Here is an 18,947-nt window from a genome sequence, read left to right as displayed (position 1 = left end):
TTTCCTCATCAAGGCTGCACTCTGAACATGAGGAAGGTTATCGTTAATAAATACATTTTTGACGTGTATTGTGTATTTAAAATCATATTTTTTTTTTTATAAAATAGCATTTGAAAGCAGTAACTTATTTACACATCCAGTGCAACATTAATATCATTAATTTGGAGTTGTGTTTGTCACCCAACAAATGTCCAATACAAGTTGTGGACACACCTGTTTTATTTTTTAAGATAGCCTCCACCACCAGACCACCCAGGAGCATGTTTGAAATGGTCTGCCAAAGCACGTGAAATTTCATGGTCTGTGGCTTTGCTGTCCCACCTTTTGACAGCAGCTGCAATGACAAAGAAAATCATATCAACATTTGTTTATTCCTAATTACACAAAACAATCAAATGAAAAACAAAAAAATGTGTACGTTGTCGCATTTCAAATTTCTAGAAAGAAAAATCCATTTAAAAAAAACAACCAAAGTTGCGAAACTCCATATGTACCTGTCACAATGGCGTAAAGTTCTGTCAGTTGGAATGCCTTTTTGGAACCGTGGCCCTTCATATTGAAAGAAGACATCAGGGAGTTTGTCATCAGCCTGAAAAAATAGCACAGGAGGTGTCTACACTTACTGGTAATCAGTTAACTTCTTGTGCTATAAGAGATGGGGAGGGACGATGACAGGTGAGGTTTGGAGAACAGAGATAGTTGATAGGGAAGTAAAGGTAGATGGAGGGATTGAATAAGGGGTAAGATTGAAATATTGAGCAAGGAGGGAGGGACAAGGAGAGCATAGAGAAAGTTGGACATTCTCAATACCTGTCCAAGATCTTTGTTGTGCAGTCCTTGATGTTCTTACCGCCAATCGTACTTTACTGTGAAATCTGTATGAAGAAGAGTTAATAGTTTAGTATTTCACTGTATTTAGAACAGACATTTTACAGCCCCTAAATTCTTCATTTAACATTTAAAATTTAGCACCACTCCAGCTGGCACAGGGGTGGGTGACCTCTTTGGGAATAAGACCTATTTTATCTGTGTTGGGGATGGTAGATCTGTGCAGCCTCAGAAAAAGGCAACGTGAAAATCAATATTTTAAAGTCTAATTATAGCATACATAATAATATGCAAACATAGTATTGGTCCATATATTTATATAAACAATACTGTGCAAATTCTTTCTATCTGGGGAGACAAGTACATGCACATTGATCACTGATAATATGAAAAAAAGGACCTTCGAAATGGGACTTGCTTCAGTTTCCTCATTACACCCTTCTGTATAGGCTCATTGTAATAATAAAATTAAATCATGGCAACTTAGTTTTGAGATTTAAACGTAAGTATGTCACGGTGTGGTGTGAGGACGGTCTGGATCCCGAACGCAGAGGCAAGAGGCAGGTAAGAGTTTTTACAGAATTGATTCCGTCGTAGAGCAAGAGAAGAGAAGGCGCTGGTTCCAACAAACAGGTAAACCAGGAAAAACAGAGACTAAGTGCCGGCTGAAGGCTGGTGCTGCTGAATACTATAGAACATAGAATAGGAACTAGAATCTAGTTGAAACGCAGTATCTGGCAATAATCCGGTGTCTCCCAGATGTCTGCAGTCATCTTAAGTAGAGAGCGTGGGCAATCACGCTCAGGTGCGTTCAGCAGCTTCGCCTCCAGCCAAGGCCATGGGATCTGGGAGGAAGACAAACAAAAGGGAGACAGGTGCACCAAGCAATGGCACAATGACTGTGACAAAGTAAGATTTAAACCAGTTTTTGAATGACAAAAAAAGAAAACTTTGGATTTTCCAGCTAATGAGATCTACTCAGACCTCATTTCAGATTTATCGGTAAATTAAAAAATACATGGTTGCCCACCTTTGGGCTAGCACATCCAGGTATACACCAGGAATAACTGTTTGATTAAATTATATTTTACCAGAAGATGTCTCTCATTAGTGTTTTAAAGTATGTCCTCTAACTTATCAACTTCCTCCATCCTCTCCATTCTTCGAACATGGTAACTTGAAGCACTGGGCTCTGCACCCCCAGTGCGCTTTACCTCCTCTGTAAGCTCCACAAGCTTCTTCAGGACACATTTCTGGAATTCTGAAATGGGATGGAGACATGTCGCAAGAATATTAATTCCATTGTATGACAATAAAATGACTATATATGATCATGCATCAAATGGGCATTTTAAAAGACGAATACAGCAGTAAACAAGACAATTTAATGACTTACTGGCCATGGGCATTGGAAATATAGCCATGCCGTTGTCAGTTGGAGTTATTGGTGTCTCTGAAACAAACAATTTGAACTTAATAGTCTATCTGGAAATACTGCACTTTACGAGACAGGAATTGATTACTTCAACATACTGGACTACATTCAAGTGTTATTAAATATTGTATTACTGACTGAATTCGATAACTATGAGACAAGATCTGAGTCTCGTGTTGGATACATCATCTAATGGATTAAATATCCTCATTACTTGCTTGGTGCTTCCCCCATAGCTGCTAATCCAGAATACTCCATCACTCCATTCAGTGCCACAGCGGCAAGACTCTTCCCAAAATATGCCACATAAGCCAATATTAATAAAGTGGAATATGCCAAAATAAAAAATAAAAGTTTCCTCAACTTGAGGAAATAATTGACTTCATTGTTGTTCAGAGGAAATGGATGTAAACATAAGTCTAGCATACTGTCTTTCTCTTGCCCCTCCTCGCTGAGCTCCCCCTTTGAAGTTATGATTAATCAGCGCAGAGTAATTAAGTATTGAAAAATGCAGACGTCTGACTAAGAGCAAAAGGAACATTATGTTTGATGTTCATAAAAAATGTTTACATCAAGTTGTCATGTCCATATTCATGTTCTCTCTCTCTCTCTCTCCATCCCTCTCTGATACCAAATGTTTGTTTGTTTTTTTTTTTTTAAACCTGATTTCAGGTGGTGCAAAGCTTAATCAGCACTCCCTCCTCAAGTCCATGCCATTTTTAAATTCCAGTTAACTCTCTCCAAACATCAACTGCAGTTACAGAAACACTTGTGCCCTCTGGTCAGGCTACCTGACGCTTACGGCGAAAAGGAATGGTGGGCATTTATGAAGGTGTAGTTGTCAAGCAGAGGTGGAGATATTTGAATTAGGAGCATTGTGAGCTGGCAAATTACATAGTAAGCCAACCAAATCCTTAACATGTTGAATCTCATGGAGTCTGATCTAGGCAGACCACAAGAAAATGACTGGGTTGTTTGAGTTCACATTTTGTGTTTTGGTAGACACACCAGATATCCAAATATGGGTGCTACAGCAATGGAAAAGTGATCTTAGCATAACATGTCCCTTCTAAAATGAGATGCAGTTATTGATGATGAAAACCTTCAAGATACATACTATTTTTTGGACATTGTTTTAAATACTGACCAATAAATTGTGCTCATATCTGTTTCTGGGTGTTATTCTACTTTACACCACTCGACTACTCTTAATTAAAATGTTCAATTAGTTGACAGGGAAATTAGCTGCCAGGAACATCCCTATTTGTGATGAGATTAGAACTGTTCAATATTACTATGTCTGGATGTTGAGTGTCCTAAAATGGAAGGTGTAGCACTTTGATGGCTTGATCGGTGATTGGAAGAGTTGGGACGCTCCCTTCTAGAGCGGGATTGCCCTGGAACACCAACATGCCACAAGTGGGACAGGAAAATGCTTTGAATGATTACATGAACTGAGGAAAAGCTATGTGAAATCAATTTCCCTAACTTTTCCAAGGCGTGGAAATGACAATTTTTTTATTCTATGACGGTTTTCGTATGTGTAGGATTTCTGTATTAGTGCACTTAGTTTCTACACCCTACCCAAAAAATAGGTTGCCAACAATGTCTAAGTTGATTATCTTACCATATCTGGAAGATGAGCGTCTGGGAGTTGAGCCCACTGATGATTGAGAACAAGAAGTGGAACATCCTCCATCACTTCCATGACTTGATTGGTGATCGGGGGAGTTGGAACGCTCCCTTGACCTTGACAACCCTGTAACACCAAGATGGCATATGTGGAACAGGAAGACAGGAAAATGCTTTGATTGGTTAAGTACTCAACTGAGAAAAAGTCATACTTTAAATACATTTCCTGGACTTTTCCAGGTGCGGAAATACCCTTTTCCCAATTCAATGATTTTTCTACCGTTTTTGTGGCTAAAGGAACCTGTAATAGCGCATTTTGTTTCTACCACAAGAGCTATTGTGATGTCATTGTTGAAAACGGTAAACTCACAGCAGGCAGCTACACAGTGAAATTGTCACGAGACAACTTCCTTTTCAGTAAAATACCACTTTATTTTCTTCCTGTTGATGGCCTACCTGGAATATGAATAGCAAACTAATCTAAAACACACAAACACGTGACAAACACGTCACTTCCTGTTGTACGGAAAGGACGCTCACGGAAAAGCTCCGTCCACTATTACCGGAGTTTTAAACATTTGCGACCTTGGTGAATACAGTTCGTGATCACAACTTGTGATTACAACTCTGCAAGTGAGTGCTGAGACTTCTGCCTCAATTCGGACCCGCGAGTGGACTAAACTCACCAAAAGAGACAATCAGGTGGAGCCGACAGCCGTTACAAGCAAGCTATCATGCTTGCCGCGGTTTGACAGCCGCACACGAAGCCTGATTTTAATAACAGGATAACATTTGGAGTTTTCCTGTGCAGCTTTTTCCGGCCCACGAGGACTGGTGGGACTTTGGTGAGATACTGGTGAGAGACAAACTCGCTGTTATAACGAATATTAATCACCGAAGGCATTGCACCACAAGCCAATTGCCATTGCGCCGTCAGTTACCAAGCAACAGTAACAATGTCAAAGGCTCGAGGGAGAGGAAGCGCAACAAGCGGTGGCTCTAGCAGTTCTGGTCGAAGTACTCCAGATTCAGTCATATATACGGAAGATGTCGATCTAGAACAGATTCCTGAGACAACCGGAGATGCTCACCTATTACCACAACCGCCGCCGAGACCCAACAAGGATGACACAGTTAATCAGATGACACACCTGAGTGGAAATATAGACAAAGCAACAGCGACAGCCTTACAGAAGGTTAAACACCGCGCAAAAAAGCAAGAAAGAAGCTTAATGGAAAAAAGTGAGGATACCATGGCGAAAACCATGGAGGATTATGGAAAACAGATGCAGCAACTTGTGGAGAATTCCAACTCCATGCAAAGAATAACTCAAACTCTGCTAGAGACTTCCAACGCCATACAAAGAGAAATGCAAGGTATGAAAGAGCAAGTTCAAGTTCAGAGAGAAGCATTTCAAAATGAAATGGGGATATTAAGGAAGGAAATGCAAGGTCTGAGAGTGGAGAATAAAAAATTACAGGAAAGTTATGATGCATTGGGAACCACTCTCAAAAATGAATGTGAAGAAAAGGATAAAATCACCACAGATGACATGGATCAGAACACGCGAATGAATGACGTGGTCGTGACGGGACTTCGAATCAAACCAAGGTCCTATGCCAGAGCAGTGGCGAATACTGAAGAACCAGATGAAATGGATGTCGCCTCAACAAAGCAACAAGTTGTTGATTTCTTGCAATCAAAGAATGTGGATGTAGACATCCAATCTATTGATACTTATATCCCATTGTATGGTAGGAACCGTACTACACCCGTCATCATCGTCAAATTCACTAATAGGAAATACAAGGTTGCTCTGCTGAACAGGTAAAGAAGCTGAAAGGAACAAATGTCTACATGAATGACCACCTGACCAAGCGCAACGCTGAGATTGCGAAGAAAGCACGTGATCTGAGGAAGCAAGGAAAGATTCAAGGAACATGGAGTGCAAACTGCAAAATCTTCATCAAAGCAAATGGAGGACCAGAGGCCAGAGTTCTTGCTGTCAAAGACATCAAGGACCTAGAAAGATATTGAGGTCTCCCAACATGGAGGAAAACAGCTTCAATATGCTACAAGAAGATCTACAATTGGACACTTTTCACTTTACAGATCACAAACAATTGGATATGGAAAAAGACATTGATCCAGACTCAAATTTTTTCTCTCACAAACGACTGCCGTTATTATACAGAGGAGCAATACAACAACAGCTTCATCAACGACGACAAATTATCCATCATACACATAAACAGCAGAAGCTTGAACGCAAACTTTACTAATATTAAACAATATTTGAATCAATTCAAAGAACCTTTCAAAGTTATAGCAATCTCAGAAACTTGGATTAATGCTAACAAAGGAATGGACTTCGAGCTGGAAGGATATAAAATGACGTGTGCAAACAGGAACAATGCAAATGGAGGAGGTGTGGCCGTATGCGTGGACAAACATCTGAACTACAAAATGGTAAAGAATATGTCATTTGTCATTGATAACATTTTAGAATGTATAACAATCGAAATCTGTAAAGAAAAAAGCAAAAATGTGTTAATAAGTTGGGTGTACAGAACTCCAAAGTCAAAGATTGGAATATTTGAGGATTGGATTAAGACAACGTTTACAGACATAGGTCAAAAAACTATTTTCATATGTGGAGACTTCAATATTGACCTCTTGAACTCACACAAGTACAAGGAAATAGACGACTTCACAGATACAATGTATAGTTTGAGTTTATATCCTAAAATCATTAGACCAAGTAGAATAACTGACCACTGTGCCACCCTCATCCATAATATATTCACCAATGACTTTGATAACAACACCATCAGTGGCCTGCTAATTAGTGACATCAGTGATCATCTTCCAGTGTTTACAATCTACAATGAACATTATAAGAAAAAACAGGTGGAGGCAAAAAAGACTTTTCAAAGATTGCGTACAGAGGACAGCATCCGTGCCTTCAAGAAAGGACTAGAACAACAAAGTTGGGAGAGTGCCTACAGTGCAATAGATGTGGACGAGGCATATGACAGCTTCCTTGGTACTTATATGGAGCTCTACGATAAGAACTGTCCCTGGCAAGAAAAGCCCAAGAAGCAAAAGAAAAACAACCAGCCATGGATGACAAAAGGACTAAAAAACGCCTGTAAGAAGAAGAACACATTATACAGGACATTCATCATTCAACAAACTAAAGAAGCAGAACAAAAGTATAAGACTTACAAAAATAAGTTGACAACTATCTTGAGAGTGTGTAAGAGGGAATATTATAGTCATGTACTAAATAAGAACAAAAATAACATGAGAGCAACTTGGGGCATCTTAAATAGTATTATAAAGAACAACTTTAAGAAAGCAGACTACCCCAACTATTCCATGGTTGGAAACACTGACAGGAATGACATGAATGCGGTAGCTGAAATGTTTAATGAATATTTTGTAAATATTGGACAAAAACTGGAAGAAGAAATTCCAAAACAAGACACAATTGATGAAGGGAATGATATCATTGATAGGAATCTTAATTCTATGTTTCTCACTGCTGTAACCAAAAAGGAGATCACTGATATTGTTAAACATTTTAAGGCAAAAACATCAACTGATTGTCATGGAATCGAAATTGAAACAATTAAAAGGGTCATCAATGAGATCGCAGACCCGTTAACATATATTAGTAACTTATCATTTCAGACTGGAATATTTCCAAGCAAAAGGAAAACAGCCAAGGTGGTTCCAATTTTCAAAAAAGGAGACAAACACCAATTTACAAATTATCGGCCAGTTTCCTTGTTACCACAATTCTCTAAAATTGTGGAGAAGCTATTTAATAATAGGTTGGACAAATTTATTAATAAGAATCAATATGGTTACAGAGCCAACATTTCAACTTCTATGGCACTGATGGAAATCACGGAGGAAATTACTACTGCCATAGACAACAGAAGATGCGCAGCAGCAGTATTCATGGATCTGACAAAAGCCTTCGATACAATTAATCACAATATCTTAATTTCAAAATTAGAAAGGTACGGAATTAGAGGTTTAGTCTTAAATTGGGTTAAAAGCTACCTAGCAAAGAGGAAACAATTTGTAAAGCTAGGAGAATATACATCTGGGAGTTTATACACCACGTGTGGAGTACCCCAGGGGTCCATACTGGGACCAAAACTGTTTAACTTGTACATTAACGACATTTGTAAAGTAACAAACGACTTAAAATTGGTCTTATTTGCCGATGATACCACCGCTTTCTGTTCTGGTGAAAGCACACAAGAACTCATTAAAAAGGTCAAGGATGAAATGGTCATATTAAAGTCATGGTTTGACAGGAACAGATCATCTCTGAATTTAAGTAAAACTAAAATAATGCTGTTTGTTAATAGCAGAAAGGACACGTACGACCAAATACAAATTAATGGAGTGGATATTGAAAAAGTGGAAGAATATAAATTCCTTGGGGTTGTAATAGATGAAAAAATGAGTTGGAAATCTCATATTAAATATATACAACAAAAGGTGGCGAGAAATATTTCAATATTGAATAAAGCAAAAGATGTTCTTGACCAAAAATCACTCCACACTCTGTACTGTTCCTTAGTATTACCATATCTAATGTATTGTGTGGAGATATGGGGAAATAATTACAAAAGCAACCTTCACTCACTCACTGTACTGCAAAAAAGATCTGTGAGGATAATTCATAATGCCAAGTATAGAGAACATACAAACCCTTTATTTTTAAAATCACAGATATTAAAATTTGCAGATTTAGTACACTTTCAAACCGCTAGAATAATGTATAAAGTTAATAACAACTCGTTACCCAAAAACCTAATAAAGTATTTCTCTATCAGAGAGGAGAAATATGATCTTAGAGGAAAATTAAACCTACAACATTTATATGCGAGAACAACGCTGAAAACTCACAGCATTTCCGTGTGTGGAATTAAATTATGGAACGGATTGAGTAAGGAACTCAAACAATGTACAGAGATGAGCAAATTCAAAAAACAATACAAGCAGTTGATGTTTGCTAAATACAAGGCAGAAGAGTCCTGATTGTTCTGTCAGGTTTGTTATTTTATTTTTTTTATTTTTTCTTTATTTTTTTTTTTGTTTAAAAAAAAGAAAAAAGCTTTGTTCTTTATTTATTTAGTATTGTCATTATTATTATTATTTTAAATGTATATATATATATATATGTATATATATATGTATATATATATATGTGTATATATATATATATATATATATATATATATATATATATATATATATGTTCACTTTCAGCCTCCTCTGAGGATTTGGCAGCCCTCTAGTCCAAGTAAACTTGTCATTATCCATGGTGGATTCTGTAATCAAATATCAAATGCAGTGTATGAAGCTTATTTCACACCAATTCAGATGGCCTAACTTGTATTCAAGCTTTGAATTCAAGTCACATGTAACTTTACTGTATATTTTGCAGTGTGATTATGTGCACCAGGCCTCTTCAAATGGCGGCCCGCTATCTTTAAATATACAGTATTTATTGTGTGTTTTGACTCATTTTAGCAAATTTGAATTAGACTTAACATATGGGAAGTGGAGAGTGTCTGTAAGCAGAACTGTAAGTGATTTAAGAGTATACACTGGATTATTCCCCTAATATATCCTTGTTCTCCCCGTGTGCGCGTGGGTTTTCTCCGGGTACTCCGGCTTCCTCCCACATTCCAAAAACATGCAGGTGAGGTTATTTGGGGACTCTAAATTGCCCATAGATATGAATGTGAGTGTGAATGGTTGTTTGTCTGTATGTGCCCTGCGATTGGCTGGCAACCAGTCCAGGGTATACCCCGCCTGTCGGCCGAAGTCGGCTCCAGCATGCCCCGCGACCCTCATGAGGAAGAAGCGGTATAGAAAATGGATGGATGGATGAATGGATATCCTTGTGCTCAAGCAGATTTATTTCAATTTTTTAAAATGAATCTGTAAAATCTGTCTATTGTGGTAGCCCACTTGACTTACCCTTAGGAGTGGTTTGATCAATGGTAGCAGAAACAAATTCGTTCTTCTGGATTTCAGGAGGCTTTGGATATGCATGCAAACCTGTATTCAAAACAGTCAAAACAGAATTCATGTATCACTGTTTGCAAAATTTCTAATAAAATAATTACTTTAAAAAAAAAACAGAAAAATCTGATTTGACCTAGATTCAAGCAATTTATATCTACTCACTTGTTTTTTTCTTAGCCGCTGAGATATCTTCTTCTGACAGAATTTGTCTTACAATTGCTACATAAATTTGCCTACTTTTTGCAAATTAAACAATATACAGTACAGTAAAAGGTATTTTAAGTTGAGAACACTTACCATCAACAAAATCATATGTCCTCTTCTTTACATGTCTCTTCCTGATTTCTTCTGGCATGATGGTGGAACCCTCATGGTCAGTTTGGGCTGATGAAGTGTAGTTATAGTCTTCACAATCTTTCTCATTGTCTAGAAAAGTCATGCCCAAAGTTTAGATGCACCAAATGTCAAAACAACCTCTGACTCAGAATTGTCTGTTTTCCAACAGTACAGTAGTTTATTTATGCGTCATAAAAAAAGTTAAGACATACTGTACCTGATATTGTCTTTATTTTCACAAGTGGGAACGTGCTCCAGTCATCCTCTGGGTCCATCTTTTTTTTTTATCGGCTGAATGCACACTTTTCTTTGGCCATCGCACAACATTTCCTTCTTCCTCTATCCAGTTTTTTGGGATGACACCTTCAAACTGTTTGTCACCCTCAAGCCAAACAGCCTTTGCATAAACCATTGTCTGTAATGTAGGCAAGGAGAACAGCAAGAGTAGAAAGACTGCCAGTGTTTTAATGTCTTATTTGGGAATAGTTCTGCGATTCACTCGATTTCATGCAATAAGGGGAAGACGGCATATCCTCCATTGTGTGGTAGACACACAGCTTTCCTTTTCAAGTCCTGGCTTCGTAATAGCTGTGTTTTAGCTATGCTGTGGATATTGACAACAAAAGCAATGTTCAGGAGTTTTGACTGGCAAGGCCTCTCAAAGAAGTTGGAGGTTCGACGATCAATGTACCATCAGCTCTTTTCTCTGTTACGAATGCAACACTGTTGTCCTTGAGCAGAAAGCAGCTGTCTCTCCTTTTAACCGACACAGATGGCAGTGGCCTTTGCTTCAGTTTCTTACTTTTTTGTGAACACTCTTTTTCTACCATACGCTTTGCCACTTGCACCAATGGGTTATGGCTGGTCTTCACAAGCTTTTTCGATTGTTTGAAGATGGTTCTCAAAGGGGAAAGCAGATATGTCATTTAATGAGCAATTAAAGTTTGCAACATCTTCATGGAGGTGTTTTAGAGCATGCACATTGTAGACAGTGAATTTGTCTCCATACACCTCAGCACTGTTGACCACAAAATGGTTGAGGAGCTCAGCTGCATAAGGCAAAAGCTGGTTTCTTCTATCACGGTCTGCTGTGAGGAGGATCGACATTCCAGCTGTAAGGCAGAGGAAGTGGTGGTACAAATTTGGGTCCACAATTCCACGGAGCACCACAGGTCCAGTGTACAGCAAAAATTGTCGAAACTCAGTGGCTTTCCATCTGTCCCAGTCGTGAAGGGATCTAGGCCTCCTGGCTACATCACTAACCATTGCATTCCTCAATCCAACAATTCTATTGGAAAGATCGGCTCTCTGTCTTGGAGGGAGTCTACGAGGGTTGGAGGTCCGACACAAGTAATATGGAGTGCGCCTCACTACTCCCAAGCAAACTAGGTGCATATAATCAAGGACAAATGAGCTGACACATGGGATACCTGCTCTGATCAGTGGCGTCTCCCCATTCTGATGTTTTCCTTTGTAGGCCATCTGGCTGAACTTTTCATCTGTCCTTCTTGGGGATGTATCTTTACTGTTGAACACTACTTTCCCTGACCATTCACCTCCCTCTTCACACCTTTCACAGCTCGAATATCCAGTGTGGTAGATAATTTTTTTAAAGGAAAGCCCTTGCTGGAGCATCACATATAAAGGCTTTTATATGCACGTGTATAAATCCTCCATTGTGCTCTACTCCATTTTCTTTAAGATTTATAATCTCATCTACTAAGTCTTTGATGTAGTCTTCCAGTGGTTCTGGTTTTGCCATGCCACTGAATAGATGGATTACAAAAGGCTCAAATCCATCCACCTTTGCCAACATGGGCCAGTACTGAACACCACTAGATCCGAATACTGGTACACCATCAACATTAATAATGACATTGACACTGTCTTCTGTGGAAGCTGGGCATTGTAAAAGTGTGCGGCGTATTCCACTTTCTACGCCATAATAAATGTACTCTTCATCACATCTTGACTGACATTCAACTACTTTTGGAGTGGAGAGAAGTGTCCGGGAGTCTTTGGGTAGACATGTCCATGTTTTCGAAGGATTTGGAGCAAGGCATTGACTGATCTGTGTGTTTGATTACTGGTGACTGCCCAATCTGCCAAGTCACTGCATAGGTCTAATCCATTATTATCCAAGTGTTCATTGGCTATTTCTGTTGGCTCTTCCATTTCTTCATTGTCTGAGTCAGAATATACACTCTGCCTTTCTTGATCCATGCCATCATCCACTGACTGGATCTCTTCCTCACCCAGAATGTTTTTGAACATCTGAATCCTGATCCATGATAATGGCAAAATTATACTTTCAAGTGGCAGTAGTGCTAGGGATTATTAATCCCTAGTCAAGAGTCATGCATTAAACGAGACTGTTCAGATGGCAAGACTGATGATACAGTAACATGGACATAGAGAAATTGGTCAAACTGGCTAACTTTTCTAATGGGATGTCAACCTCTGCACACATTGCTACTGAATCTTCAATGATGAAAATATATTCATCCAGCCCGAGTCGCACACACACTAGCATGCTAAACTAAGATAAGCCCCACTAGCTTCCAGTCACCCGCCGTAAGAGGGAGGTTCTTTTGCCAGTGTTTAGCGCCATTTCAACATGTTTAGTTCATCAACTCAACTATTTTCCGTTTTAAATGATCATTTAACTCCGGCTTCCCCCCACTTTCCCCCCCAAAAAACATGCAGGCGAAACAGGGCGGGTTACACCGGTATATAAAAATTATCGCCCAAACCTACTTTTTTATAACCTTACATTCATCTTATAAAATCAAACTTAGGTGTCTCATACTCAGTTTACCTGGGGCCCGCTGGCGATAGGGTCTGGGTGGGGCTGGGAATCTCAGGGTACCCAACAATACAGTACGATATGCGATGCAGGGCACATGATAACGATATCTCAATACGGTGATATGGCAAGCCAAAAAAATTTAAAAACATAACTTCATGGTTTGTATTTCACTGCATTCAGATGGGATAGGCTCCATCTTACCCATAACCCTAATGAGGACAAGCGTTATAAAACAAGGTTGAAATTTTTGCAGCATATTTTAACCAGACCACAAGCAGCAATAGTGCAAAAGGAATGACACTGTTTTAGTGCAAAGTGCATTAAGTGTAAAAAGGATTTTAGTTTAGGTGTCTGAAAAACAAAGCTTTTTAAAACTCATTCAGAAAACACATCTCATGTCTTTCAAGGAGGTCAACTTTATGAAGTAGAAGCAAATTAAAAAGAAATATGAATTTACACTACTCTTCCATGTCTACTCGCGGGCTGCAAAATATGACCTGGCAGGACACAAATGGCCTGCAAGATTGACACCATTAATCTGCACCCAAGCCTTTTTTCATAGATTCTGCAGAAAATGGTCGCTAGCTGCATCTAGGAAGCTTTACAAGTGGAAATTCAGCATTTGCGTGGTCAGAAACATTTAATTTGACGCAATCATTCAAATCTGACAATTCTATCAAATTTGATGTCGAAAATATTTATGTTGGAAAGTGGTGGTCACCTGGGAAAATGGCAGCCATCTTAAAATTTTCGGTGGCTAAGGGTTTTTTTTCAAAAAATGGTCCAGTATTCATGTCAATTTCAGTGCTTGCATTACTATTTGAAAAATTATCTCACTTACAGTATCTACTACATTATGCGTCGCATGTAGGCAGAAATATGGATACTGGTCACATTTCGCTGCCGTGTGAACTGCTGCGTTAAAATATTGTGCTTGCAGCTTACCTGTAGTCGATAAAATACACAGACAGTTTGCAAAGATAACTTCAAACAGTCATTCTCGATTAGCATCCATTAGCACACTAATGTTAGCAAGATCAAAATTCAGTCAAGCACACGTTTTGTGCTACAAATTATAAGAATGTGATACTTACAATGTCCCTGTATCCGTCGCTCTCGTTCTTCAATTAAGTCCAATATGTCTCCCGATTCTTTTGCAGCTTCTTCAGAAGCCAAGTTGGATTTGAGTGACTCATGCGCAGCCGAGAACGTAAGACGCTGTCGATCGTCATCACGTGGGTTGTACATCCTTTGATTCGCTGATGGCTTCTCTGACCTCAAAATGATGACCTAGGTTTGATTTTATTGGTCCTGACGGTTCCAGATGTCAATCACTGGAATCCACCATTCTGAGCCGCAGTGAGCAACTGTTGAACAGCTGGCTGTTATGACGCAGCAGGGCGCAGTGCGCACAGGCAGTTCGTCACAATTTTTAAAATCACAAGCAGTTTATTTTTGCAGCCCCAGTGAAGTTTAATTGAAATGAAATTTGTTTTATAAATTGGAACCGAAAAACAATCTCAATTGACGCTCCAATTAAATGTGTTATGCTGTAGTATTCCTCTGCTTTATTTTAGCAGCATAAAACTTTGCACATGTATTGTTAGAAGGTTATTACACGACTTTCTTGAGTGTTTAGGCTTGATCAGCCTATTTTCCAGGAGAATAGATAAAAGGGATTTTTTTCAAATATTTTCCTGTGCTCTTTCTGCATTTACTCTGACACATTTACAGTGATGATTACAGATTAATGTTTACCTTTATTTTGATATCAAGATTGATCACATGAGTTTATATTTACAAAGTTACCTGTTTAATTTGGGCATGTCATTTTTGTGCAGAAGCCAAATAGGCCTGTGAATATTCTCATTCATCCAGGTCATTGTATTCTCAGTGCATTCAATTGATCGCAACTGATGTGTCCCACCTAGTGTTTGAGCATGAACTGGACTAGAGCTGTCCTATCTAGTCTGACTGGTGTGTGTCCCAAGTAATCTTTGAGCATGAACTGGACTAGAACTGTCCTATCTAGTCTGACTGGTGTGTGTCCATTATCTAGTTCACTGTGGATTGGGGGCTGTGGGAGAATGGTTTTAATCTGATGTCATTACCTGCCCCGTTCTCAGACATTTTGACATTGGCTCACTCATTTTATTTAAGAACCAAAAAAAAAATGCAAGTACAACACCCCCCATTAACATACATTGCTACAATGGACCCATGAGAGAAGTGGTCTTATTGATTTTGTTACTATAAGTGTTCATGAATGAGGAAGGTAGGTCAAACTTAAGCCGGAAGAAGTGTTGTGGTGCACCAAAACCAAAATGGGTTATATGCGGTCTGAAAAAGATCATTTTGGTCCAGATCAGACTCAACACAGCCCAAATTCCAATTTCTATTTTTGGGCAAAATTTGGACCAAATCAGACGGACTAAACTCAACCCAATTTTCAACCTCAAATTTTTTGGCTAAATTTGGACCATATCAGGTGGCCTAAATGCAGCCCAGTTTTCAACGTCTATTTTTGAGGCTAAATTTGGACCAAATCAGGCAGACTAAATGCAGCCCAGTTTTCAACGTCTATTTTTGAGGCTAAATTTGGACCAAATCAGGCGGACTAAATACAGCCAAGTTTTCAATGTCTATTTTTTAGGGTAAATTTGGACCAAATCAGGCAGACTAAACAACCCAATTTTCAACAACTATTTTTGGGCTAAATATGGACCAAATCAGACGGACTGAACGCAGCCCAGTTTTCAATGTCTATTTTTGGGCTAAATTTAGGCAATTACTACCCAACCAGACGTAGCCCAAAAAAGAACGTCCAAATGATGTCTGGTGTTTGGTGGGATGTAAGCCAGTGCTGATTTCAGGACTTTACAATATGCACGTCAAATAGATTAATGGGATTCTGGCAAGTGTTTAACAAAACGTCTTCATTTGACCTTTTCAAAATCAGAATCAGCTTTATTGGCCAAGTATGCTAACACAAACAAGGAATTTGATTTGACTTGCTCTCACTGTACATACACACAGGCACTGAAGAAGTCTGGGGGTTTTGGCGTACAGTGCGCTGTAGTGCTTACCTGATGGGAGGAGTTTGAACAGTTTGTGTCTGGGGTGTGAGGGGTCTTTTTAATGCTACTTGCATTGACAAACATACCACAGCAACAGCGATGGTAATTCCTACTGGTTTCGAGGCATTGAAGTGCTAAGTGGACTGAAGTCCACTTAGCACTTGCTACAAGCTGCAAGACACGACTATAAAACTCTGATTCCCTGACAACTGAGTCATCGACCAACACGCATCTTGCACGGCAACTTGAAACTGAAAGCGCAAATGTGTGTGTAGAGAGCAGCAAAACACACAAAAATGCAAAGCAGCTATTTTTTGGTGGTCTTCTAGGGGGCGCTTGCGGTCCATCCATTCATCCATCTTTCATGCCGCTTATCCTCACGAGGGTCGCGGGTATGCTGACTTCTTGCGAGAGGCCGGGTGCACCCTGGACTGGTCGCCAGTCAAACAACTATTCACACTCACATTCACATCGAGGGAAAGGCTTCTTGAGACGTCATCTGTACTTCTGTGAAGAAAGTGTCGAACGTGTCGCTTCTCATCCGAAGAGCTTCGTCAGCGAACTAACAAGTGCTGGTAGCCTAGGCCTTAAATACAGTAAGAGTGGGCGGAATTGGTGTGCCAACACCCTCCTCCTATGGTTCCTTACACTAAGACTGGGCGGAGTAATCCTGCCATTACCACCTCCGAACAAAGGGAAGTGTAGCTCCCTGTAGTTGGGTATGAACGACTCTGATACTGGCTAGTTAGCATCTATTGTTCTGGCTTGGCTGTACCTCATTTGCAAGACTAAGAGCTGTGGGTTTTGGTCTCAGTAACCTGCTGAACACAGGGTCCAAATTAAACCTCAAACCACCATTCCTATTCAATGATGGGTTCTGTTGTTTGACAAAAATAGCTTCCTTTACTCCTCTTTCAAACCATCTGTTTTCTTTGGCCAAAATCTTTACCTCGCTGTCCTCAAAAGAGTGATTGGTTGCTTTAAGGTGTAGATGTACTGCTGATTGAGGACCACTAGAATTGTCCCTGCGGTGTTGATAAAGCCTTTTTTGGAGCATTTGCTTAGTTTCCCCAATGTAGTGCTCTTTGCATTCCTCATCTTTACAGTGGATGGAATAGACCACATTGCTCTGTTTTTGGTTTGGAGCCTTGTCTTTAGGATGCACTAGTTTTTGTCTCAGGGTATTTACTGGTTTAAAATAGGTTGGAATTTTGTGTTGCCATAAGATCGACGTTCGACACTTTCTTCACAGAAGTACAGATGACGTCTCAAGAAGCCTTTCCCTCCCTTTCCTGTACGACTGAGAGCCTACACAGACACTCACATTCACAGTTAACCTGACATGCATATTTTTGGAATGTGGGAGGAAGCCGGAGTACCTGTAGATCTCCCTGTGCATGCGTGCGTGGGTTAACATGCATGATTCGAGACCCGTTCTGACTGTGTGGCCAACATGCTAACCACCATTGTTGGTTAACAATAACTGATGTCAGTTATTGTTAACCAACAATGGTGGTTAGCATGTTCGCCACAAAACTGGTTGTTTTTACACAGAAAATGCAACAGACTGTGGCATGGGTTTTCTTCGTGACAAAAAGTATATTAAACTTATTCAACCCTTTTTCCAAATTACAATTAAAGGTGTCCATGACATGATTCATCAACTTTGTGTTACGATGGTGGTGTCGCTCTGCTGCCGCTTGTGTGCTTCTGTCTGCAGTGCATCCTCAGACGGCGTGGGTGGAGTCTCCAGCACACACCTCTTCAATACCTTTCAGTACCTGGTCGACTGGGAGGGGTACGGTCCCAAGGAACGTTCCTGGGTCTCCCGCTCCTGTATCCTCGACCAGACGGCATGGGTAGAGTCTCCAGCACACACCTGCAGCTAATTCCGCCAGGTGCCTTTATAGACCCAGCGGCAGCAGGAACTAGTCGCCAGATTGTACTCTTTGCTACATGCACCGCTTCGTCCGGCTCCCTAGCTTTCTGGCTCACCCGTGTTGTTTCCTGCTACAGTGCTACTCTCAGCTACACTGACATTGTTCCTGCTCAGGTTTGCCTGCAGTGTCTTTAGTTTAGTTCTAGTTATTCCCTGTCAGCCTTCTGCTGACAGCGTTTTCTGTTTGTGCCTTCTTCCCAGTACCTTTTGACTTGTGTTGTACTTTTTCCCCTCCTGGGACACCTTTTGTTATTAAACACTTTTGTTATCATCTTTTGGACTGATCTCTCTGCGTTGGGATCCGCCCCTTTTTGCTAGTGGCTACTCCCAGCCCTGACAGAACAATCTGGCCACAATGGATCCCGCGGAGATGGAGAATTTTCGTAGCGCCCGATCTCACCAAGGGCAATTAGTCGGCGGCCATGATAAGAAGTTGCATGATCTCATGGAGACTGTTTCTGCCCTAACCCTGGCTGTAGGAACAATGGACCAATGTCTGGCCAGAGTGTGTGCACACACAGTTCGGACCAAGCAAGAATAGCTTTCATCATGAGCCTACTCGCCGGCAGAGCCTCTGCATGGGCCATGGCAATTGGCAGGTCGATACCAGCCGCATGCACCTCCATGCCCACCTTTTTGGCTGAAATGAGAAGGGTCTTCCATCATCCAGTCCACGGAAGAGAGACAGGGGGCCGCCTGTTAGAACTCAGACAGAGGGGGCGCACCGTGGCAGATTTTGCCATCAACTTTTGGGTCATGGTGGTTGAAAGCGGTTACACTGATACTGTCCTCCTCCGGGACATCTTCCGTAAGGCCCTCAATCCCCGTAT

General features: G+C 40.2%; 1 protein-coding gene and 1 long non-coding RNA gene across 2 annotated transcripts; both read right to left on the bottom strand.

Moving 5' to 3' along the window:
- Positions 1-213: 213 nt before the first annotated feature.
- Positions 214-1,483, bottom strand: LOC129172556 (uncharacterized). Its single transcript, XR_008567034.1, has 3 exons — positions 811-1,483; positions 495-589; positions 214-334 (listed from the first exon to the last, which is right to left on the bottom strand). It is a non-coding gene; the product is annotated as an uncharacterized LOC129172556 (long non-coding RNA).
- A 460-nt stretch (positions 1,484-1,943) lies between these two features.
- On the bottom strand, positions 1,944-14,214 carry LOC129172657 (uncharacterized). Its single transcript, XM_054762622.1, has 7 exons — positions 14,196-14,214; positions 10,510-10,707; positions 10,254-10,382; positions 9,909-9,989; positions 3,891-4,022; positions 2,225-2,281; positions 1,944-2,089 (listed from the first exon to the last, which is right to left on the bottom strand). The coding sequence occupies exons 2-7, from the start codon at positions 10,565-10,567 to the stop codon at positions 1,944-1,946; spliced, it is 603 nt and encodes a 200-aa protein (XP_054618597.1). The 5' UTR covers positions 10,568-10,707; positions 14,196-14,214.
- Positions 14,215-18,947: the final 4,733 nt, after the last annotated feature.

Source organism: Dunckerocampus dactyliophorus, chromosome 19, assembly GCF_027744805.1.
Source record: "Dunckerocampus dactyliophorus isolate RoL2022-P2 chromosome 19, RoL_Ddac_1.1, whole genome shotgun sequence".
NCBI lineage: Eukaryota > Metazoa > Chordata > Actinopteri > Syngnathiformes > Syngnathidae > Dunckerocampus > Dunckerocampus dactyliophorus.
Note: the sequence above shows the minus strand (reverse complement) of the source record. Positions and strands in the feature narration are given on the sequence as shown.

What these genes read in the sequence shown, in the direction of transcription:
- LOC129172657 (XM_054762622.1), bottom strand. Translation starts at nt 10,567, where the DNA reads ATGGACCCAGAGGATGACTGGAGCACGTTCCCACTTGTGAAAATAAAG. An exon ending in GAAAATAAAGACAATATCAG is followed by an intron (nt 10,383 to 10,509) that starts GTACAGTATGTC and finishes TGACTTTTCTAG; the next exon opens with ACAATGAGAAAGATTGTGAA. An exon ending in GACATATGATTTTGTTGATG is followed by an intron (nt 9,990 to 10,253) that starts GTAAGTGTTCTC and finishes TTTTGAATACAG; the next exon opens with GTTTGCATGCATATCCAAAG.